The following is a 24,519-nucleotide window of genomic DNA, read 5'->3' as shown; positions in this document are numbered from 1 at the left end:
AACAATACAGGGCAATACAACATGACACAATACAATACAATATGATGGATATGACTGATACAATGACATACAATAAGATGTCATGCCATATAATTCTAATGGGATGTAAGAATACCATTATATCATGAGAAAAGGCGACATATGGTAGGAAAAGGAACATTGCTTAAATGATATGATACACTGGGATGCAATATGAAATCATATAATTCAATATGATTAAAAGCAATATGATGCTGTACAAAATAACAAGAAGAGATAGTGTTCAAAATAATAAGACATAATATCATATTGTAAAACATGACAAGATATGACTGCATACAACAATATACAATATGATAAGACACAGTCTAGTCTGATTTAATAATACAATATGACGACAATAAGAAATGCTATGGAAAGATTAACTTATTTGCCCTCTAAGAGAACATTGTCCAGGACTGTAATGGTTTAAACATTCATATAGCTACCTGAACAGATAAATCAATCAGTGAAAGAATAAGATTCCTGTGAGAAAAGGATTCTGCTTTGTTTGTTGCACTGTAAAATGTGTTCTGAAATACATGTCCCATACATTTGATTAGAAGAGACTATTTAGTTGAAAGCAGTGACGTGAAATCCCATCCAGTGTGTTTTTATGGAGTATTCAGGTTTGCTGTGCTGATTTTATCTTGTGAAAGGGGTCATTTTCCTTTATAATTCTGTTTCTGTTTGGTAATATGTCAACATCACAGCACAATGCAACCATTTTGATAGTCTTGCTCTGGCTAATAATAGCTGTTTATATGACTGTATGTGTAATTTGCTATGGGAAATTTGCTCTGGACTCTGAACTGGAGCTCCCCTGTGGATTAAATCCTATATATGGCACTGGGGAGAAAACATCCTAATACACAACACAGCATCAGAGTCCTATATGCAGCAACTTGAATATGTACTCTACATCAACAAACTCTGACAGCCGCACCATACTGCACAACCCTGAGGGGCCAACATCCTACATCACCAACTGATTATGGACACATAGACAGAAATGAAGTGATCCTTATATCTACAAGAAGGTAAGAGCTAAATGTGAAGAAATAAGGAGTGGGATTTTTCCTTGAAGACCGTGTTTAATGAGTCATGTTGCAGCACTCTTTACTCATCTCACTTAATGTGTTTGACCATTAAAGTCTGCCTCATACTGCTGCATCATTCTGCTTATCACTTTACATTCACTGCCTCCCCCAGGCTCCTCCAGAAAATAGAGTATTCACTATTTAACCTCCCTGAAGAGCTCCTTCCTGCCTAATATGCTCCCCTCTTTAATTTCTCTCTGGCCTTATATATTTAGCCCTTAAAAATGTGACTGCTCGGCTCTGCATACAGTAGGAGGGCAGGAAAGCACGTGCACAAATAAAGTCGGATGAGAAAAAGACTCAAGGACATGCAGATGCAGAAGTATTTATTTGTGGTAAGGCCTAAACATAGCTACAAAGACGGGCAGACTCTCTTCAAGCAGCACATTTGGAGATGAAATAACAAGAGTTACAGGGGGGATGAAAGGCGATTCTGCTTCTTTGTTTCTCAGGCTCTAAAAATAGCTCTTGCTGAGCCGGCAGTGGAGCTGAGCTGCAGTCCCTTCACTTGCTCCATTTTCCGCTTTTTTTGTCTTTCATCCTATTGTGGACATATTTCATGGCCTTAATGATGCATGCAAGATGTTCTGTAGTGCTGTGATGTTAGGTCAAATTTGAAGTTCATAGAATATGTCTGACAGCTGAAATAGCACATTTGACCCTCATCTGAGGGGGTGCTTTTCCTCTGTTGGCCATATTTTTGTAAAACTTTTTGGGATAAATAGTTATCGGTGAGAACATATACCTATGTGTAACTGTGAGTGAAAAAGAAATCATTTGCTTGTCAGATTTCATGTTTGTGTGTAACAAAAAGTTGCCCTTGCTTTGCATATCCAGCTATTTTCATAATATCTCCTTTAATAAGAACATTTCTCCTTACATGTAGCTACATATCTCATCATTCTTCTTTGGACACAAACACATAAATGAAAAGACATTACTGCTGTTGCTAAGGCAGTTGATAAAGCTTTCAGCCACTTGTACTGCAGTATCCAAGCAATTACACAATGCCAACAGGTCCAGCACATATTTATCAGTGTTGCCACTGTGCTCGCATCCCTAGCAACCTCCTGTTATTGTCCTACAGATTAGCTCCTCCCCGCCCCCACACGCAGATATCTTACGGTTGTATTCTTTCTAGTCTCACATTTATGGAGGGAAACACGGCTAATCTCATTTCACGGATGCTTCGGCACAATGCAAACATAAACAGCACTTATGATTTAGATATTTTTCATGAGGAAGCTCATTTGTGTATCTTATCATGTGCAAAATACAGTATGTGCATGGACTTTACAGTAAAATAATGGCAGATGCATAGTCATAGTGAGTCAACTTACAATAAGTGCACTTAGGATGGAGCATATATTGCGTAAAACTTGGCATTGAAATTGTAAAAATTTGTTTTTCATTTGTTCATTGTCAGCCAAAACACCCTCACACAGTGATAGGGCACATATCTCTGTTTTTTTTCTAGCTTGAGGAGAAAGAAGAAAAATGCAGAATGTGGGAAATCACCTCTTACTGACCTATAAAGAGACAACAGCTTAGAAACGGAAACCAATTATTGCATAATTTCCCCGCACATCTCCATATTGGTGTATGTGTGGCAAAATATATTAGTCAGGGAGGTTTCTTGTGCTACAAGGATGTTGACAAGGGCCCAGATGAACACTGGGATAATGAAGTGGGAGGATTAAACAGCTTAGGTAGCAAAAGAATAAATGTACTCAAGTAGCACAAAGGTCCATCCCTCAACAACACAGTTAATTACATATAAATGAATATGAATATAATCACAGAATGTAATTAGATTCAAATACTGTCCTTCTGCCGCACTGCAAGTGCAAATCATCTACTTCACAAATATTACCCACAAGATTTTGATGTTGTAGTACATCTTTGATATTCTGTGTTTTTTAGAAGTCATGCACCACGTTTGGGAAGTTTATGAGTTTAGTGAGTAAGCATGTAAGTGTTCCAGTTGAAATTATACTGGGGGGAAGTGCAGATTTCACTGAAAACTTTCCATATTTGCAACAACTGTGCGACTCATTTAATTGTCCCCAATTCTGCATTTCATTATATGTCGTCATCCCACTCTGGAATAAGCCAAAGCTGGGCTGGCACTTTAACTGGGACAGCCATTAGTTACAGTCAAACAAGTTTTGATGCAAATACATTTTTGAAATTTGAAGGTCAGCACCAAATATCTCCTTCCTATTGCATACAATTTACACTTGCAGCATGCATTCTCCCAGGTATTTAAAAGTTGTGGGGAATGTTAAGTAAATTAAAAATTAATATGCATATATCTGGAAAAAATAAATCTGTGTAAAACACAGATTGCAATGATGATGTAAGCTTGTTGTTGACTTTCCCAGTCTGAATGACTGAGCAAAGGATAGGGGGTGGGGTGTCATTAATCCATGGCGAGTGATGACCCGACATGAGAAAAAGAGGTGTAGTGGGGGAGGGGAGAGGACACAGTTGTTATGACTGGTGCTTGGCTGCGGGACTAACTTCCAGAGGCCTCGGTAGTTTTTTCTGTTACGCCTCATTGGTCGGTTTCAACGAGGAAATGTGGCTCCATTTTGATGTTGATCTGTCAAACAGACTTGGAGTCAATGCTGAATCTTCGCTCGAGGACGGCTGTCAGCTCTAGCAAACCACGAGCTGTTGTTTAGTGCTTCTGGAAAATAGGTTAGTCACCAATACAGCACTTAATGCAATAGTCATGTTCGACATTATTGTGAACAAGATCTTTAGATGTGTGGTCACTTGTGTTGTTTTCTGTCACAAATCGCTACCAACGTGTGACGTAGGCGATAGAGATGATATTAAAATACGTGAAAACGCAGCTGTAGTCACGGGTTAATCGTTACATTGAGCTTCAGAGAGGTGCTTTGAAACAACAGTAGTTACAGGCAGCGGCTCATTTCTGCATGGCAGGTCATTCCACTGTGTCGAATGTCTGAAGCCGTTGCTGGCTTCTTACCGCCTGGCTTTAGTTTAAATATTATAACCTTACGATAGTTCATGTATGTGCGAAAATTACCTTTTTGTTCTCGATTAAACAGATAACATGATCTGACGCGAACACACAAGCTGTGGAAGATCTCGTCAATTGAAAGGTTTTTCCAAGTAGGTACGAGATTATAGCAACACTGTCATTAGCATAGCATGCTAGTATTAGCCGTCGAGCTAGCCAGCCTGTTAGCAGGTTAACAGTGTTAGAAGCTGATGATTTCACTTAAAGAGATATTTTAAAGAAGCTAGTTTAACACAATTGTAATCAGTTGTTGTAAGAATAGTGTAAACTCATCACAAACAAAGTAACTAGCTGTATTATTTTAAGTAATTAAAAAAAAAAATCTTAAACCGCCTCGCCTGATTGGCATGTGTGGTGACGGGTAGTGCCGCCGCCAAGGCAAACTAAGGCTAAGTCGCATGTTAGCTGGTGAGCTAATATTACCAGGCTCATGGCAGTGCTGGGTGGGCACCGTGTTTAAATGGACTTTAAATAATAAAGTTCTAAATGCACAAGCTGGGCAGCCGTGCATTAATTTGAAACATATTATGCATTTGTAACGTTCGTCACTAATAAGATAGTCATTAACTGATAAGTGTTACGATGTGTCCCCGATCATCTACTTAGTGACCAGTGACATGTGGACGATTGTAAGCCCACCTCAACACTGCAGTGGAGTAGTTCATGGTGGTTACCCTTCAGATTTATTGTCCTGCCCACCGTGGGAAGGAGGGAATATAATCATGTAGTCCTGAGTTGAATTTTGGCCCATTAGTTGGCAGGAAGAGTGGCAGGTGATCACTTGTCTAATATAGTGTTAATGGTAATGTACACACTGTAGTTTAAGCCCATCCAGTCGTCACTGTGTGTGGTGGTGGTGTCGGGTGGGGGGGGTGTTTCCACAAGAGGCTTGCTATGCTATCTTGCTTATTTCGCAGCAGGCAGATTATAACAGTGACATAACTTGCATGTAACGTTACTTAATTTTGCTCGAAATCTCTGACTTAAGGAGGGCAGCTCCATCAGTCCCTGAATGACTTTTGTTCTGATGATATGTATTCAGCTTTAAAGCAAACAAAAAACAGCATTTCATCCACAATAGTAACCTAATGCCTGAAACTTCTTTTAGAAGATTAGTGTGCCTTTCTGATGTTGATGTCCTTCAGGGTTATTTACACTGTGCAAAACACAAATATTTGAGTGTTATGACATATTGCATTACTGACCCACTTTTTGTTATTTGTTTGGTGACACACCCTTTGTTCATGACACTTTTCCCCTTGGTGCCCTTTTAACCACTCTACTGCTGTACTGTCTTTTCTCAGTAATTAGTCACAGCACTGATGGAGGAAAAAAAAATAGCCTGAATCGCTGACTGGTATAATACAAATCACTGGCTGCTAACCCAAGATTTAAGCATATATTTATGTACAAAAGATAGCAGGAAGATAATATGAAACTGAAGTGCATGGTAGGAGAGGTCTAAGGTTATAAAACAAGACAGTCAATGACATTTATATTTAACTATGGACATAAATAATTTATGTAATTATGATGAAATCCTAATGTGACTTTGAGGGCTAAATTTCTATCTTTTCCTCACAGGAACTCAGAGTTTTTGCTGTGGCAAACAGAGCTATGATGCGCACCTGAAGACATCTTGATCTCATGGGTAGTGTATCTGAATTTTAACCCCTCAATAATTTGTTCCCACTTTTTTCTCCTTTCGTTCTTGCTATCTACATACTTTCTATAACACCAAGTCTTGACTTCATTTAAAAAATGTACAGTTATTAGGGGCAATCTGTAGCCGCATTTGTCAGTTAAACAAACATCCTGTATGCTTTGTCATTTGAACATGAGCTTAGATTTCAGGGAGGATAGGTAGATGTGATAAATCTTGAAAGACCAAGCTGATGGCAAGAATATATCAAAATAAATCAAGACTAAAGTTCATCCAACACCTGCCGATAAATGACACACATCACTGGTGGTAATTGATTACTATCTGGAGATCTTTTGGTTGCTCTAAATTTTCAGTTTGATGATTCCACTATTAAATTAATCTTCAGTGTACACTTTGTTTGTGAATGAGGTAACCTGTTTGGTGCTCTTTCTTATGATGCATAAAATAAGACAAACTGCGCTGTGAAAGCAAGTTAAAAAAAGTAGATTTGATTCAAACTGATTTCTATTAAGAGTGCACTGTCATCTTTGTTTTATTACATATGAATCCAAAAGATGTTTCAATAAGATACAGTATTATAGATCAAAAGTGTAGGGTTGTCTCTGATTATTCTTACTGCTTTATGTCTAAATGATACAAACTTTTGTCACAGAGATGTTGGAAGTAATTTAAAGTTCCAGTGTTGCTTTTACACCACACAGGTCAACTGAGGGACAGAAAGAGAAATTATTGCGTTTTTAGTCACACTGCCATGTATTACATTGCAGCCAACTATTCATGTTGACAGGGTGTCTGCAGGGTCTTAAAAAGTAATTAAAGATGATAAGTTAGCAAAAATTGAGGCTTTTAAAAAGTATTAAAAGTCTTAAATGTAAGACCATCGGGCCTTAAAATTTGTAGCTGTTTTCAAGTTTTGTATTTGTCATAAGGGGTTGTAGGTTTGGTTGATTTGGTTCTTCATTTTGTTTTAAGCACAAGTTGCTATTGTGATGGAACTCCACCAGATCTGACATCAGTCTACACGCTTGTTTATGTTCTGGCCGGTTAAACTATTAGTGCATCCTTAGAGCTTCACTGCATCCTTTGCTAGCAAGTTAAGTATGTGATGAAGTGCATGTTTTCTGATAAATGGTTGGAGATATTGGAGCCGAGGCTGGAGCCGATACCTGTTAACATTTTACAGGATTTTTCCAATAAAAAGCAGCATCGCAGTGAATCTTTTGCCTAGAGTAATACAAGCACAGAGACTGTTAATGTTAGCACCACTACTAAAACGCTTTATTTGCATCCTACAATAACAAATACTATCTGTATTTTCTTTACCATGTTGACACGTTTGTCTTACAATCTGCACAAAACATGCACATAACCGTGTCATCAATGTAACTTGTTAGACATAGAAACAATGGGGACCATAAAATATATTGTGGCGTGGTGTTTAGCATTATGCAAGGTTTAGGGTGAAGGTACAGCAAAAGGTGTCATAAAAGCAACTGTAGACCAGGATTGCACCAATGCATTGGTTGAACCACCGTATAGGTTAATATTAGCTCTGATTACAGACAGCGGCCCATTGGCGAATGATGTGGCATGCACCAATGTTAGAATACAGATTATGGGAAGAGGTTTATTTATGATGTATGTGTCGGACAAATCCTAATTTGTTTTTATCAGACATGAAATATTGGTAGTGTGGGAGTCTTGAATTGTTTCTGGGAAAGATCAACGACATGCAGTTTGTAAGGTATTTTCTAGTGATATTTGAAGAGTCGAGGCTGCTTACTCCAATTTAAATACCTTATAATCTAGTTTATGGGACACTTCTAATATCTATTTCATCTAAAAGTCGGCTGTGTCTATATACTGATGCAACCGATACACCAGTTACATTTTGTGACATGAACTGCTATGACCACAACTGCATGCAGCTGCAAACACAGTGTACAAGCTCTAATTCAACAGAAAATTCATCCAGCGAGTGTGTATTGTAAGTGACTGCTTCATTACTCAGAATGTGTTTAAATACATATGAACCCAGACCAGATCGGCAAGGAGTTGGGGACCCATTTAGGTCAGAACTATTCATTTTAAGAAAAAACAGAGTATACAGTTAAGGAAATAAACCTTGTGGAGTGCTGGTCTGACTTAAGACTTTCCTTTCATAAAAACAACTACAGGTGAAGGAGGGCAGAGCAGCTCATGGGCTGTGAGTCTGGTGTCATAACAGTCAACGCAGACCGAGCCCAGCTACCATATTATAGCTATTAGATGTGCAAACTCCATACGGCAAAAGTGAATGGTGCTAAAAGAGTGGTACAACTGCACATAAACTTCATGTTGACTTTGGGACTTTTGGAGGACCAACAAAACAGACTGTGGCTTATATATCAGGCTTTTAATGACAGATTAAACAGTACAATAAATGTTAATACTCATTTGAAAAACAAACACAAATAGTTACAAAGAGGTAATGAAAAAAATCTTCAATATTAAAATTGACCCTGATTTTCATAATTGGGGCATCTCTACCATAAATGAATCAAAATTGCTAATAAAGAACAGCTGCTATAGTAGAATCACTGATATGACATTTAAAACCACCTGCAATAAAAAAAAAAACTAGTTTTGCCTATGGGAATTACAAGCCTTGTTGTCAGACATATGTTGAAAGAATGCAGGTTCACTGAGTGTGAGACCTGTGTTGGCACAGTTCAGATGTAGTCTGGAGCTGTGGTAACATGAGGCTGGTGTCAATGAGTTTAACGTTTTGAAAGGTCTCCACTTTAATTCTGTCTTTGCTATACAGAAAGCTGCTTTATATCCCTGAATATTTGATGGTTAGATATTTAGAAATCTTTCATTTTTAAACTATTTTACTCCTGGATGAGAATTTCTTGTTAAAACTAACTTCTTGTTTGGACCTAACTTAACTTCTGCCCCATGAAATTTACAATTTGAGTTTAAATGATATCTGGGTTTGAGAATTTTCTTTTTGCTTGTGCAAGTCTTGCATCCAGTGAGATATTGTTTGTGTTTCTTGAAAGAAGAATGACATACATGCTGATATGCTTTCATTGAGGAAATGGATCAGGGTTGATGTTCATAAAACTGTCAAATATTGGACATTATGTCAGGGAGATGAGTCGGTCAACCTGTTCTTGTAAGTGAGCTCTGACCTCGTTCACTGCTCCTGCGTCACTTGCATGGTGATGACATTTGCCGACACTCTTTCAAAACACGCCAGTGTAAAATATATCAACATGGTTGACTAGAGTGAGACTTAAAAAAGGGACGGCCGTTTATATTGAAGGCACCAGCCCCTGGTGTAAACTTTAAATGTAAAAATACATAAAACACAACAAAACACAGCCATACTTTATCGTGACATTTTGATCAAATTACATTAGCATGATAAATAGTAACAGATCTAAAGAGAAAATTATTAGTTATTCTCCCACATGCCTCTGTCTCATCCAAGCTTTCTTGCTCCCTTTTTCCAGCAGTGTGCCTAAGCTATTACTGCAACAGACACTAGAAGACTTTTTTTTTTTAAATAATTACGATGAGAAAATACTGTTGTTGTTTTATTCAAGGATACATTTAGAAAGTAAGAACTTCCACTTGACATAAAAAATTATGTGCTGACATCTAGTATGTCTGGCTGCTGAATTATTTTTTTTACGGGGCAGAAGTGACAGGTTAGACAAACTGTGATGTTTTCATGGTCAATTTAAGAAAAAAGATGGCAGAGTAGTTGTCCCACACCAAAAGAAGTGATGAAAAAAGGTGACATCAGCTGAGATGTTATGTTAAACATTGGTGACATCCCTCATTTTCACTGTTAATGCATCCTTAATAACGAATAATCAGGATGTTTGTCAAACAGTATAGCACTTTTACATTGCGATTCTGAATTTTTGTGCTTTTACATTGAATCCACAAGTGCGTGACTTTGGGTTCCTGCTCTATGAACTCAGACAGCGTTACAGCACTGCTGATGTCTAAAAATCACTAAGAATGCACATACACACTGATGGTCTGCCCTGCTTTATGTGCTGATAATGCTGGTTTCTAAGTAATGTCTAAATAGTTACATAGGGAGTTCATATTAGTTTGACTGCTGACCCTCAATGATTAGACAGAAGCCAATTGCAGTAATAAAAAACACTGATGATTTAATCCATCGTGATACATGATGATATCTAATCAGATAGTTGACAGGATAATTGCAGGGCTGCAGTCAACCAGGAAAAACTTGCACTGCGACAACCAATTCATTGGTCTTTGGGTTAGAATACTACCAAAAAAAAAGTCCAAAAACCTGTACGTTATTTAGGTATCAGTTCAATCAGTGACAAGTTTCTCAATCCACTCTCCATAGCCTAAATGAACTTAAAAATGGACAAAACAAGCTTTTCATAGGATTATTGTTTTTCAACCTTTTTATATCTACTAAAATAACAATTGACTCAGATGACTAGCATGCTTCCACCTATATCCATATCATTTCTGTGATCAAAACAAAATAACTCTTCAGAGTTGTAAGAAAGGCATCTTGAGAGAATAGTTTTGTCCTAATTTAAAACAATAACTATTAACAGCTGTGTACTTCACAAGCATATACCAGACACCGTGCATGGTGTGAAAATGACAGACATTAATCCTGGCATGGACTTTTAAATGTAATGATAAAAGAATTAAATAAATTGTATTTGTCACTTCAAGACATTAGAATTCAGCATCTTTGTGTGAAGTTGCAGTTGTGTTGTTTCTAAGTTTTTTTGTAGCATATCCCCTAGGGCTGTAGTCAACTGAAGAAAAACTTGGTCGACTGAAATTGCACCAGATCCTCAATTTATCGATTGGTCGTGGGACGGACCAAAATCATCCTTTTTAACAAAATGTTGCCACACCGCTGACGTTTTCGACATGTTGTCAATTAACGGGAAACAGAGCATAAACGTGCTTCAGGGGCTTTGCTCTCCGCTAAGGTGGGAGGGTCCGTGTGATGTTGTTTTGACTTTCTGGATATTTAACCTGTAATTAATTAGCCTTGAAAGCACAATTAAATTATATTTGAATAGTTCAAGTCATAGTTTTTTTGTTGTAAATTATATTTTGTAACACTAGGTAACTGAAAAAATAAAAACACATGATGTCTCCCTTCTCACCCCTGCAAAAATGGATTCTTCCAATTAAAGTAGCACGTGCAATTGTTAGACCAATTGGATTTTGGTCTGACATGAGGTCATCGACCAATTAATCGACCAATCGACTTGAGGCTGTCAGCCCTAATATCCTCTATGTTTGTGTCCCCCTCTCTACCTTGATCTCATCTTTGAAATTAAACACAAACATATGGATGGTTTGGTGTAGGGATGCACAATATTGTCGACATGATATCGGTAATGGCAGATATTAGCAATAAATGTGAATTATCAGTGTCGGCAAATATGAAAATTCCTGTTGGTATTTACAACCAATATTAAAATCTGCTTGTATCAGCTATGAATATAAGCTATATGTACAAAAAAAAGTTAGTGTAGTTTTAGTCTGGACCAACAGACAAACTTCAGCTGGAGTCTTTTTTCTTCATTCATGATCATTCCTTACACTTTAAAGTCTGTTTAAAGGATTGAAGTTTTTTAATTTGATCATCTTTTAATTGTGTGTTTAAGGGACTAAAGTTTTAGGTCTGAACTACGCTCAAATATTGGTATCAGCATCAGCTAAAATGAATTTATAAATATTGACATATCAGATATCGCCAAGAATCCAATATAGTGCATCCTTAGTTTGGTGGAATGGGGCCATTTTTCCCCAGAGCATGCACCAGTAGTGGTAACAGGGAGGAGATAATGGGAGTGTCTAACACCAGAGTTTGTTCATGTTTGTGTGTGCATGTGAACATCCCGACGTTAAACAAACTTTGGATTTCAAAGTTTTCAAATTCTCAGCCACCAGTACTGGGCTGTTGTGTATTCAGATTAAAAGCACAAAGGCAGAGTCACAGCACAGTTGTGAAATTGCAAAGTTTAAAAAGCTGCAAGTCACACCTTAAACTGGCAATGTTGAGTGGGCAATTGTCTTAGCAAAAGGCACAAGTGCAACATTTTGTGGTCACAGTGGGCTACCAACATGTCACATCTGCTGGCCATGGATAAACTTTAGTGGCCATGTTTTTTAGGAACCCAGTTTCTTAAAATGTAAAAGAAAAGCCCACCATATAAACCATGAATACATCTCTAGTGTAGTATTCTGTTAAAACATGCTGTGTTTTTGCTGAGTGACTGTCTTTCATGGCTGTGATTACAAACATTACTCTTTTGTTAAATATACTGATCTTTAATGCAATTCCTGGTTTGCATTGGTATTTCATGTCTCTGTGAGAAAGGAGAACTACAAGGACTTTTCTGACCACCTTGTTAGGATAGCTAAAGGGCTGTAAGCAGATTCCAGGCCTCTTGTTCAGTTGGTCTTGGATCTGGGCTGCTGGGATGCGGCAGAAGGATTGTTGACTTTTTCAGCGGGGCTGGCATGATGGAAACAGTAGAAGTTCTGTCCTGCGTCCAGACCCCTTGTTTATTTCCACAGTCCCGTTTAAACAGTGTGGGTCTTGCAGAAAGAAAAATGGAACCCAGCGTAAGCACTGTTGGATCTGTTATTGCTGAGGTTTAAAGCCCATCTATTCCAGACGTTTGAGGCCAAAACAGCCCGTCCACCCGCCTTTCTCATGAACATGGCTGGTAATTATTTCCAGTTGTAGGTTAATGAATGGAAACTGGTGCCCTGCCTGAAGCCAGGAGACTTCTGTAGCCGACACAAGTAGAGAGGAACCAAACGTTTGTTTTTATCTAACAGCAGAACACAGTTTGCTTACTTCTCTGTTTAAAGGTTGCAAGATGTAAGCCAAGCAAGGTGATGTTTTTTTCAACCTCTTCCTCTTCTCAGTTTTCATCCTGTGTGCCAGTTTGGTAATGAGCTACGTCGCTAGCTCGTAGTGTAACACCATCCTCCGTGTGTGTGTGTGACAGCTCTTTTTTACACCTGGCTCAGTGCCCCTGCGTGTCATCTCTCTTTTACTCTCCATTAATGCTCCTGTGGGATGTTAATGCACTTTGAGTGATGAAGATATTACTGAAACCTCCTTTCAGCTCAGTTGCATGATATGTAATACTATTGACTCTCTTTTTCATTTTCTTTTTTTTAATTGAGTGATGCATGACAGAACCTGACAAGTGAGGGACAACACATTTGCAACAACGCTGTTCAAACAATACAGATAGTGTAAACCAGACGAGACACACAGGAACTTAAAACATAATAATATGTTAATACTACTGACTCTTAAACAAGGCTGCTCTGTGGTTTCTCTTGCAGGCTCCTATCCTGTGCTGACCCAATGGTTTAATCACCAGGACTCAAAATGAGCATAAGCAGTGATGAGGTCAATTTCCTGGTTTACAGATACCTGCAAGAGTCAGGTAAGTTATACAGAGACGACACCTCTCTGAATAGTATACTGTCTCCCTCTTTTTAAATAAAGATCTAAAGTGTTACATTATTTAATGCTTTTTTCGGCTTGGGCCAGTTGAACTTTATCTCCATCCCACTTTTCAAATTACTCATACCTCCTCCAGGCTTCTCTCACTCAGCGTTCACCTTTGGCATAGAGAGCCACATTAGCCAGTCCAACATCAATGGAGCCCTGGTGCCCCCTGCTGCCCTCATCTCCATCATTCAGAAGGGCCTGCAGTATGTGGAGGCTGAAGTCAGCATCAATGAGGTCAGGCTCTACCTAAGTGGAACTTATGAACTCTTAAATGTGAAATCTTGGTTTACGTTTTACAATTAAAATCTGAATCTGCATGTTGTCTCTGTAGGATGGGACATTATTTGACGGGCGGCCAATCGAGTCACTGTCTCTCATCGACGCTGTGATGCCAGATGTAGTCCAGACCAGGCAGCAGGCCTACAGGGACAAGCTGGCCCAGCAGCAGCAGGCGGCTGCAGGAAGTGGCAGCAGTACAGGGCCCCAGGGGAGCACAAAGAACGGGGAGGGGGCTGCCAACGGGGAGGAAAATGGATCCCACGCCTTAGCCAGTAAGCTTGTTCGTGGTTGGAAACAATCTCTGAATAATCCCCCTAGCAAACCTGTGTTTTTTCTTACGTTTGACACAAAGAAATTCATTAACTTGCATACCTTGATGTCAGGATGGATTTGTTTGAGATTTGTACATGTGGTCTTAATTTCCCACTTTGTAGTTCATCAGGGATATTAATTTTCATAAATGCTGCTGTCTGTAGATATAAAGTGTTATAGATCACTCAGCAAGTTGAGACTTTAATGGAAGTCAAAAAAAGAACTTATACTTAGATGAAACAATTCAAGGGCTTGGAGTATGACCTTAGTAGATATCAGTGTTCCTCATTGTTTAAGTAGGCAGACATACAGAGGCTTAAGTAACCCATCTCTCACTCCCTGTTGATCATCCTCCTCTTTACTGTATTAGTATGACTACATCTATATAGCAGGAACAGTAATGATTACTCAAGGTATTGTCATCTCAGTCATTGTTTGAGAGACATTTCATGTTGTTTTAGGCTTTCACAGTTTAACTCACCTAGTGTCACATGCACTGTGTCAGCCACGACCAGGAAAAGTGCTTTGACAAAAAAGATGGCTACATGTGATATATCATAGAAATGCTGATTTAATGCTAAACCACATGCCTTAAAAGAACAAGGAGAACCTAGCTGAGACAGACAGCAGACAGTCTTGCAGCAAATTATTTGCTAGCCCTGTTAGCACATTTCAATGTGAGGATACAAGAGCAGAGAAGATTAGCTTGCTATGAGCTAAACTGGTGACTGGAGATGAGTTTCCTTTTAGTTTTCTTGAAGTACAAAGCTTCCAGGAGCTGAGAGTTTTTGTCTTGCCAGAGTTAAAACCACTGTAATAGTTACAAGAGCAGGAAAGATATACGAGAGAGATAATTAAGGACTCACTTGCATCATGTCCGGTGGTCCATTGTTTGTCCTGAAATATGCTCATTGCCTTGTTTTTCCTTTACAAGGTAATGAGAAGAGCCCGACCGATATGGGATTTTTGGGGCCGATACCGATGCCGATATTGGGTGCTAAAAAAAAAGCTGAATATATGTTTACTAAATATAGTGACAAAGTCGCTAAGTTGGCAACACTGAGTGAGGGAGAGCTGCTGCTGCACTCTGCGTCTGAGGGAGAGGGGACAGGCACTCGGGCTGAGTTCAGCATGGAGACACAACACAGAGCGACAGAAACAGAGACAATCACCACTGAGAAAAAACGTTCATATATCGGCTACATTTTGGCCGATGTTGATTAATCTGTGAAACGCTATAATCGGCCTGCCGATAAATCGGTCGGGCTCTAGTAATGAGTATATTTCAATACTAGATGACTAAAATGCCCATCCGCATTCCAAAGGATAATGATACATGAATTAAAGTAATTTATAAATCCAGGATTTGAAATCATTAAGGAAATTCTTATCACTGACAGGTTCTTTCATAATAACATTATCTTGTCTTTAGATTTTGAGCTGGCATCTGAACAGCGTTTTTTTTTTTTGTTTTTTTTTTAATTCAATGTTCATTCTTTTCCATAACAAGCAGCTGGTTCATTTAGTTGACAGGAGCAAGGAGACACAAAGCTGAGGTTAAGTGTGCTGTGTTGCAGCTGATTTAAAATCAGTTTGATACTGAATAACCTCTATGTTAAGTTTATTCTGTTTGTACAAGGGAAACAACAGTTCCTGGTATGATATCTATAGTTCAGCACACTTGTGAATTGCGGCAGGGTTTTCTACAATTTTGCCTAAACCTCACCTCTACCTATTGCATATTTCTTTGATCTGGCCTGGTTTGTGTGGAAAGAAAGAAAGAAGGAACTCATCCCTGCAAGTAGACACTCAAACCGAGGTCTGAAATTAACTCTAGATTAGCACTAAATGGGAGTAGATCCCACTCCTCAAGGCGGGTAGATAATTTTACAATTATAAACACACAAGTGTACATAAGAGAACTTGTAGCTCCGTCTTCTTGTTCCTGCTCTCTCTAGACACACAAATATGGTGCACAACACACAAACAAGCGCACGGCTGCAGCTTGAGACCCGTGAACACTCATGTGCTACTCTTGAGATAAAACCTACTGAACTGCACTCAGAACACTTGTAATCTATAGACTCACAAAAACATATAATTGGGGTGTTTAATAAATTGACTGCCAGTAAATCCCTGTGCAGATTTTCAGTGAAATGAAAGCAGCAATAAGCATGCTACAAAGCCTGTTTTCCCTCACCCTATAGGGCTGAACTATTTGAGAAAAAAATCTATTTGCAATTTTTTCCCCCAATATTGCAATTGTGATTTGATATGCGATTATTTCCAGAGTTCCTCATCTTATCTTTTTTCCAAAAAAACAAGCAATAAATCATTCCATGTTATGACCAACACAACACTAGATTAAACAAGGGCTGAACAAATTTGAAAAAAAATGTTATTGTCATGACATTGACTTGTATTGCAAATTGGATATGAATTGATGCATTGAAGAGAATCATGATTTTTATGTCATATTATTGAGGCTGATATTTGACATTTGGCTGATTAGTGGTATCAGCACTTTTTTTTTTACCGATGATCAATCAAAAAAATTAATCAAAAGTCTCTCCAGATGTTTTGCATGTAACACATGACTTGCTAGATGTCACATGAGTACCTGCCAATCAACCCTTTAAACTGGGTGCCACTGGCACAGTAAGTGCATGGAAACACTTTCTTTTGCAACTGTGTTACTCTGTGCTGTTTCTCATACTGATAGAGCTAGGGCTATATTGTTCATTTTCTGTCATTTTTTTTATTGTGCAATTTTACTTTTGCCACATTAAGTAAATGTTTTAAATCAAAATGAATGTACATCAGTTATGGATATCGATCACTGGTCTCATGAATGCGTATCAGCCCTGAAAAACTTAAATAAATACTTACACTGATGATAACTTGGGCAGCCAAGATTAATTACATTATTCCTTATTAATTAAGTGAGTGAACCACATGAATCAACACTTAATTTCTCCCATATTTTCTGAAGTACCCCAATTTAAATTAAACTGACCTATATAATGGTATATATATATTTTTATACTTTCTATTGACAATGGTTTGGATGTAGTGTGGAAAAAGTAAGGCTCCTTATGTTGTGTGGGTTTTTGTGTACGTTGGTGTGCGAACTGTTGGCCAATCTGAGGACAGCTGTAGCACAACTTTGAGGTCTTTGTTTTGCAAATGTCTGTGGCTTCTTTGCCATTACATAAGGCTACTCTGGTGTTTTTTCTCACGCCCTCACTCATGTTTCCTCATGTTTTTTGTGTCTGTGGAGAACAAGCTTCATCTTATTTTCCCAGCATAAAAAAGAAATGAGAAAAATATGATAAAGTTCCAGTAAAACCTTTCTATTCCAAAATGATTTACTCATGGCAATACTCCAGGGTCAAGAATCAAACTTGGAGAGCTGCTCAGAGGGACATTGGGGACTTGCAGGCTATAGCTAAGTGTCACTTACAGTGTTAAATGAAATGAATGACTAGTATTTTGTACAGTTCCGACATTTAAACCAGCTGTGGCTTAGTACAAACATTTTTGTTCAGTCAACAACAGCACAGCTTGCTCTTTGAATCCACAGCTGTCAGCTGCTCAGGCTGGTGGTCACTATGTGCAGAAAGTTTACTTGAGTCTCGACGAGAAGTGGTGGCGTCGACATTCTGTTTGAATTAACAAGATCAGACGATGACGTACGTGTGCTCTGCTGTGGGGCTGTTCTGGTTTGCAGAAAATTAGATGATGTCAGACTGTCCTTGTGAACCTCGGTCTCGGTTAACATGAAAGCTTGCTTCCCTGGTTGTGTGCTGCTTAGTACTTTTTTTGGTAATCCTTCAGTTTCTCATCAGCAGATTGTTTTATAAAGAGGTTGAACTAATATGACTTGTATTTTAAAAAATTTAGGTTGATATTGTGTTAGCACAACAGCTGATCTGCATCCGTACGAGGTGTATTGATTATGTACAGAAGTGATCAGAGACTAAGAGGTTAGAAGGGACATCCTCTGCAATGATTATGATTTAAACAGTGGTTTGAAAAAACCCTCATATTTGACATGAAACGTGGCCCTTCATTCAGTGCATTTACACGATGTCATTGATCTCTGTCTGATCAACTGTAGAGTGTGTGTCTGAGTCCAGAGAGTTAGGGGATTTTGCCTATTAAATTAATGTTAATTCTAAGGTGGCCTGCCCAGGTACGCTTTATGTGTTGGAAACATTGTTACTCATGAGTTTTGTTCCTCTTTCCTTCATGCAGATCACCACACAGAGATGATGGAGGTGGATAGAGACGTGGAGATCCCCCAGAGCAAAGCCATGGTCCTAAGGGGCCATGAATCAGAAGTATTTATCTGTGCCTGGAACCCCGTCAACGACCTCCTTGCCTCTGGGTCAGTAGCTCCACAGCTTCCTCGTTGTCGTCACAATTTGTACCGATCACACTGGGTCTACAGTAACGGAGATATGTGTCATTCTTACAGAAGACAGTAGTTAACCAAAAAGAAATTCATTGACTGAAATTACACCCAAACAACAACCAAAAATCACACTTTGTCTAATTTTATAACGATAACATTTCACAGGATTCACTTGTATCAGCCTGCACTGTGTAATATCTAAATATAAATATCCAGACAGTATGCAGCATTTATTTACTGAGGTACACTGAAAATAACTAAGTCATTGTTATCCATATCTTAATCAAGGGGGCTTCAGTTCTAGTAAACTTTAGAACTCAAAAAGCTTTTTAGAGGAAAGGCGATATCAAGTCCAGTTGCCCCCTTGACAAAGATTTGGATTTCCTGTACATGTGTGTCGAGTTGTCAATGCCTTTTCAAGTTCTTTAAAGTGCAGCCGCTGTGAAACAATCAGGAATCTTGTTCATCTCCATTGCTGTCTCATTTGCAACCACCAGCACTCTCATTCTCTTTCTATACTTAATCATCCACCGGGCTCTTCTCTGTGACTGTTCAACCAAATGAGATTTTGTTCAGACAAGAGCCCACTGACCAGCTAATCGACTGACTGACTGGATCAGCCCTAAAAAACATGATGAAACAATTGCTGTAATTATTCCCTTTGGTCAGTGCATGCTGATCATTAACAGTTCTGCTTTTTATTAAAACACCATAAGTGTGTCAAAATAGAAGGGTGGTTTCATAAGTTAGTCCTGGTAGAACGCTAAACAAATATTTGTTGAATAAAGTCAGTGTTGATTCTGTGACTTATCCCTCTCCAGATGCAGTATTGTCTGTTACAGTGCAGCTTTTATACTGGAGCAAGCATGGTTATTATTATAACCTTCATGATGGAAAGTCATTCCAGGAAAAACTATGATGAAAGACTGTCTAGTGTGCTAAAGTGCAACAGGATGACTCAAGAGATTTTATGCACCAAAGACTCTACTGATATGTATCAGCCAGATCAACCTCAGACTTATGATGCTTCATTAAAGCAGCTTAGCATTTTTATACACCAGTGACAATGGTCAACATGATTTATGCCAAAGATGTTCATTTCAATTTATTTGCTGTTTCCTTTTTTTGCAGTCCTCAAATATAAGAGGAGTTACACAAGGGTTAGGGAAATAGCCACGCAGTCCACACAGAAATAAACGAGTTTCATGCTTGTAGAATATGTCTCTCATTTTTCCCTCAGTAGATGCTGTGAAAAGATTTGATAGGGCTTAAAAAGGTTTTGAATTTGATTCTAGATTCAAATTTATTCAATGATTTAAAACCCTAACAGACTCTCGGTTTGAAACCATATTAAATAAATGCATGAATGTGTCTGATGTACCATTGTCTATTTTTATATGCGTGATTTCCATGGCAGGTCTGGGGACTCGACAGCACGGATATGGAACCTGAGTGAGAACAGCACAGGCGGATCCACCCAGCTGGTTCTGAGGCACTGCATACGAGAAGGAGGCCAGGACGTACCAAGCAACAAAGACGTCACCTCACTGGACTGGAATGTGAGTCTGTGTGTGTGTAGCTGACTGTGTGATTGTGAGTCTGTTTCATTGAGTGCGGTGTTTAGTAATACTATCCAGCAGATTTTCTGTTAGTGTGTCTGTGCTTCTGTATTCATGTCTATGTGACTTCAACTTCTGCTAAAGGCATTCCTTCCATCCTGATATACGTGGGCGTTTCCCTCCCACGCGGGAAAAGGTCTCTAACATTGTTCAGCTGCAAACTTTAACTTTATGAAGTTGTACAAATCAGTGCACAATGCAGAATCAGCATTAATATTTTATAATTCTGGAGTGAGCCTTGCTAATAAAACTGTAAAAAGATCTCCAAGATTTAATTCCACCTTAATCAAATATGCAAATAAAACCATGAAAGATTGAATTAACAGACCTAAATGAGAATCATCTCTGTCTTTCAGAGCGAGGGAACATTGCTCGCAACCGGCTCATATGATGGCTTTGCAAGAATATGGACGAAGGACGGTGAGATTCTTCTACATTATGACTCTGAGTAGATTCTTAAAAGTCCTTGCTCTCTCTTACATTGCTGTCTTTGAATTTTCAGGGAACCTGGCCAGTACTTTAGGTCAGCATAAAGGTCCTATATTTGCACTCAAGTGGAATAAGAAAGGAAATTTCATCCTCAGCGCTGGTGTAGACAAGGTAATCTATATTGATTTTTAGTTCTGACTTTTAAAGTTGAGTAAGTCAGATAAATGCTTCTGGGATGACCTTGAGAGCATTGCAGCTTCTTCCTCATTCACAGTGACCTTTGCTAAAATGCGACAGATTTCTCATGGAAACAAAGTGTGGAGGTGAGATGAAACTCAGTGGGGGTGTATGCTAGGTGAGAAATCAGTTTGAAAGAAGGGGAGGGGTTGCTTTTGCAGCTTTTTTGTGGAATGAAACAAATTCTCCATGGAAGCAGCAGTTTTATGAGGTGTTCAAGCTGCACAGCACACATTGAGGCATTATGCATTAAACTGTATCATTATGAGTAAAAATAAAATGAATATAGGTACCATTTTCAGAACAGCTAAATGGCTGTCATAAACAGAATCTAAAAGTACTTAAGTATTAAAAATGTTGACATTTGACTCATACTGATACGTGACGAAGTGTCACCCAACTCTGTAGTTTTCACAGCTTTGTGGTAGAGTTGTCAAGATACTAGTTCAAATCAAACAGTCCTGATCCTTTTTCATTATCATGCTTACAAAAATGACCTCTTGGACACCCATGGAAAGAGGAGTCTGGCTGTAGACTGTACATCTTTGACAGCTACTCTCATGGACCGTTCATCTAAGAGGCCGTATATCTCACAATGGAGGTGCCAAATTTGATAGTACAACATATTTGTGGTTTTAATCATTTTTTTTAATACAACTTTTTTCATAGTTCATAGCAGTTACATTTATAAAATAACCACATTGCAAATATTACAGATTAAGCAACATTCCATAAAGAAAAACAATCAGAGGTCTAATTCTGGATTAAATTATATTTTGACCTGTTTTAGAAGTAGCTACAAGAATGGTGGCTTGCTTTAGCTCCGTTAGTTTTACATTAAGCTAACATAGCTACACTAGGTATGTAATTAGTTACCACATCAGCCAGTGTAGTATTTTAGCTTAAGCCATATGAGGCTTAGCAAATGTAGCTACATAGATAATGTATCTGTGTAGCCTGCATAGTTGCTTTGTGAGTTTAGCTTCAGCGGCATTAGCTGTGTAGCTCCATTTTGTATAGCTGAGTTAGCTGTTGCAGCATTAGCTGTAGCAAATGTAGCTTAGGCTAACATAGTTATGTAGATATGTTACTTATGTTGCTGCTTTGAGAGCTTAGCTTAACCTCCATTAGCTACGTACTAACATAGCTATATGAGCTACGGTTGCTGCATTAGATGTTTTTCATGGAGGACGAGCAGATTTCATTGCATGGACTTCATGGACTTGAAATCATTATCGTTTTGTTGTAAGGTTTTGCAGGTCAGGTTTTAACTTCTAACTTTTGGTATCCTAACCATTACACTAACCCTAAACAGAACTTTAATCTGATTTTATTTTGAAAGTTTTAGTGTGTATTCCTACTCAGATAGAGATCGTGTCAAGATGAATGGTCTGTGAGAGTGGCCATCAGAGATGAACGGTCTGCAGCTAGACTGTTTGTCCAAGGCTGCTTTATTGATTCTATTTATTAAGTTTTTATTTCAACCTGCAACCTGTAAAAAAGGTTCACTAAAAGTAAACAATTACCAGAATTTGACTTATAGTAACAGCGATAGGGCCTACCTCACATCACATACTTCCTCTGAATTGTCATTAATTGTTCAGTAGAAGTGTATGTAGTAATTCATCTCTCTGTCTGTAATTTCTGATTCTTATGTAGGTCATTTAATGGGTCAGTGTTTGTGCAGAGCTGTGAGACTGTCATCAGTCCACAGGTTGGGATGTAAAGGTAAACTTGAAGGAACAATGAGAAGTTGCTGTCTCACTCCTTTGCTCTCTGTCTGTAACTGACACAAACGCTAACACATGCATCTTTAAGAGACACTAAAGAGACTTCATTTGCCAACTGATAAATTAAACAATTATGGATGATAGAAGCTGTGACAGAGAGCAGAGTGGTCTCTCTCTTTCCACCCACAGCATCTTTGAGTTAAAATTCAAGTATAGAGCTGTATTTTAGACAAAACTACAAACTTTGGTTCTTTTGACACTGAGCAAGCAAAAAATAACAAATATCGTATCATTTAAACCAGTGCTCCCCCCCCCCCAGCGGAGCCCCCACTAGGACCCAAGAGAGAAGGAAAAAGAAACACACTGCTGCTAAAAATCAACATAGATTTTAACAGTTTCACTGATTAAATCCTAACAAAGGCCTATGCATGCTTTTTTTATCAAAAGACGTTTATAAACTACTTAATAACTACTTTATCATGGTTTTAGTCAATATTTGCAAATCTAATTTTGGCAGCCTAACAGCAGAAAAAGCCTTGCGTCCCCCCTAAGATCCTTGGCGCCCCCCTAGGGGTTCCCAGACCCCAGGCTGGAAACCACTGATTTAAACCACATGGTATTGAAAAAAGTTCCAAAGTATCAAAAATTTTGACAACCTTCCTCTCATATACTAATTTTAATTTATTGGTTTGTGTTGTTAAATTCGGCCTATAAAACTCTATCAACTCTGCTTGAAGATCACGTTTTCCTGGTGGTTTTTGGATGTTTTTTTGCTGTAAACTGTGACTAACTTTCAGTTAAGAGCACAGAAGGGGAAGTACAATCCTGTTGTTAAAGACAGACAGCTAAATGCAGATATTGATTCCTGTCCTTTGGAACCAAAGTCAGACAGACTCGATTTCTGTGAGAACAATTTAAAGACATTGCTCAACATTGCCATCTAGTGCATAGAAATATAATGACATGCCGAGTGTTACTTTAAGCATTCATGTGAATACACAGATTTCTCTGAGATTTAACAGCTTCAGATATATGTGGGGATAAAGGGCATACTTTTATACATCCTTTCCTTATGTTCACATTATCCACGTCACCTGAATGGGATTTACTATAAAGTCTACATTTGTTTTATGATTTCTTTATAATAATCATTTAATATCTTTGTTTATAAAGCACCTCTCTTCTATTGCTTTAAAAAGCACTTCACATAAAACAGAACATGCAGTTCAATTCAGCAAAGCAACAACAGATGAAATCAGTAAACTACCCTTGAATAAAAGTGAGGCCAAGGATTGTGCTGTTAAAAGCAGTGACTGATTTTGTATTGAGAATGATAGAAGTTAAGTGTAAGTAATAAATGTCTCCTCTTCCACACAGACCACGATTATTTGGGACGCCCACACAGGAGAAGCAAAGCAGCAGTTTCCTTTCCATTCTGGTGAGTGACAGGAGTCAGCTGTATTGTCCTACATAACTCTCAGTGAAGAGTGTTATTGTTTTCAGACAGATGTTACCTTTAGCTGAACTCTAGTTAGACAATAAAAGCTCAGATGGAGACTGATATCTCAAACTGCCTTATTCTGCACCGCTTATCTTGACACATTTAGTAATGCAGCTCTGCATTTTGACATTGTTTGGTTTGTTTAACACAGCGACAGACTCAACACAGTTTTACTTCACAACTGTCTGAACTAGAGTTTTGTCAAAGGCGTTTTCAGTTGTAAGAGCCAAAAAAGAAATCTATTTGAAGCCCAACATATTCATGCTATCTTTATGTTGTCTGCAAACCTCACAACTGCACTGCTTATCTCTCTCGGTGCCTCCTCACAGCTCCTGCTCTGGACGTGGACTGGCAGAGCAACAACACATTTGCCTCCTGCAGCACAGACATGTGCATCCATGTGTGTAAGCTCGGTCAGGACAGACCTGTCAAGACCTTCCAGGGACACACGGTGAGACAAGACTCCTGTGTTGGCACTACTTTCTGACAGGAAGGGATACAGAAATCTCTTTCTCTTTAAGCATTGTGGGAAGTTGATATTTTCTGCATGTTCTGACATAAATCTACTTACTGTGTGAGAGCAAGCATTAAAGTATCAGTGCACCCA

The 24,519-nt window shown here is 38.5% G+C and overlaps 1 protein-coding gene across 6 annotated transcripts in view; it reads left to right on the top strand.

Moving 5' to 3' along the window:
- The first annotated feature begins 3,627 nt into the window (after positions 1 to 3,627).
- LOC121520047 (F-box-like/WD repeat-containing protein TBL1XR1) overlaps positions 3,628 to 24,519 on the top strand; it is a 33,202-nt gene continuing 12,310 nt past the window's right edge. For 2 of the 6 annotated variants that reach the window (XM_041803272.1, XM_041803277.1), the window contains exons 1-11: positions 4,094 to 4,262; positions 5,755 to 5,821; positions 13,217 to 13,320; positions 13,477 to 13,622; positions 13,720 to 13,939; positions 18,237 to 18,369; positions 19,814 to 19,955; positions 20,372 to 20,435; positions 20,518 to 20,615; positions 23,789 to 23,849; positions 24,242 to 24,363. In XM_041803272.1, coding sequence (XP_041659206.1) covers positions 13,263 to 13,320; positions 13,477 to 13,622; positions 13,720 to 13,939; positions 18,237 to 18,369; positions 19,814 to 19,955; positions 20,372 to 20,435; positions 20,518 to 20,615; positions 23,789 to 23,849; positions 24,242 to 24,363 — 1,044 coding nt within the window. In that variant the 5' untranslated portion in view covers positions 4,094 to 4,262; positions 5,755 to 5,821; positions 13,217 to 13,262. Of the gene's footprint in view, positions 3,822 to 4,093; positions 4,267 to 5,754; positions 5,822 to 13,216; positions 13,321 to 13,476; positions 13,623 to 13,719; positions 13,940 to 18,236; positions 18,370 to 19,813; positions 19,956 to 20,371; positions 20,436 to 20,517; positions 20,616 to 23,788; positions 23,850 to 24,241; positions 24,364 to 24,519 lie in introns of those variants that run through there. The other 4 variants (XM_041803274.1, XM_041803275.1, XM_041803276.1 and 1 more) reach the window with 4 other exon arrangements.

The sequence above is a fragment of the Cheilinus undulatus genome, linkage group 13 (genome assembly GCF_018320785.1).
Source record: "Cheilinus undulatus linkage group 13, ASM1832078v1, whole genome shotgun sequence".
Taxonomy (NCBI): Eukaryota; Metazoa; Chordata; class Actinopteri; order Labriformes; family Labridae; genus Cheilinus; species Cheilinus undulatus.
Note: the sequence above shows the minus strand (reverse complement) of the source record. Positions and strands in the feature narration are given on the sequence as shown.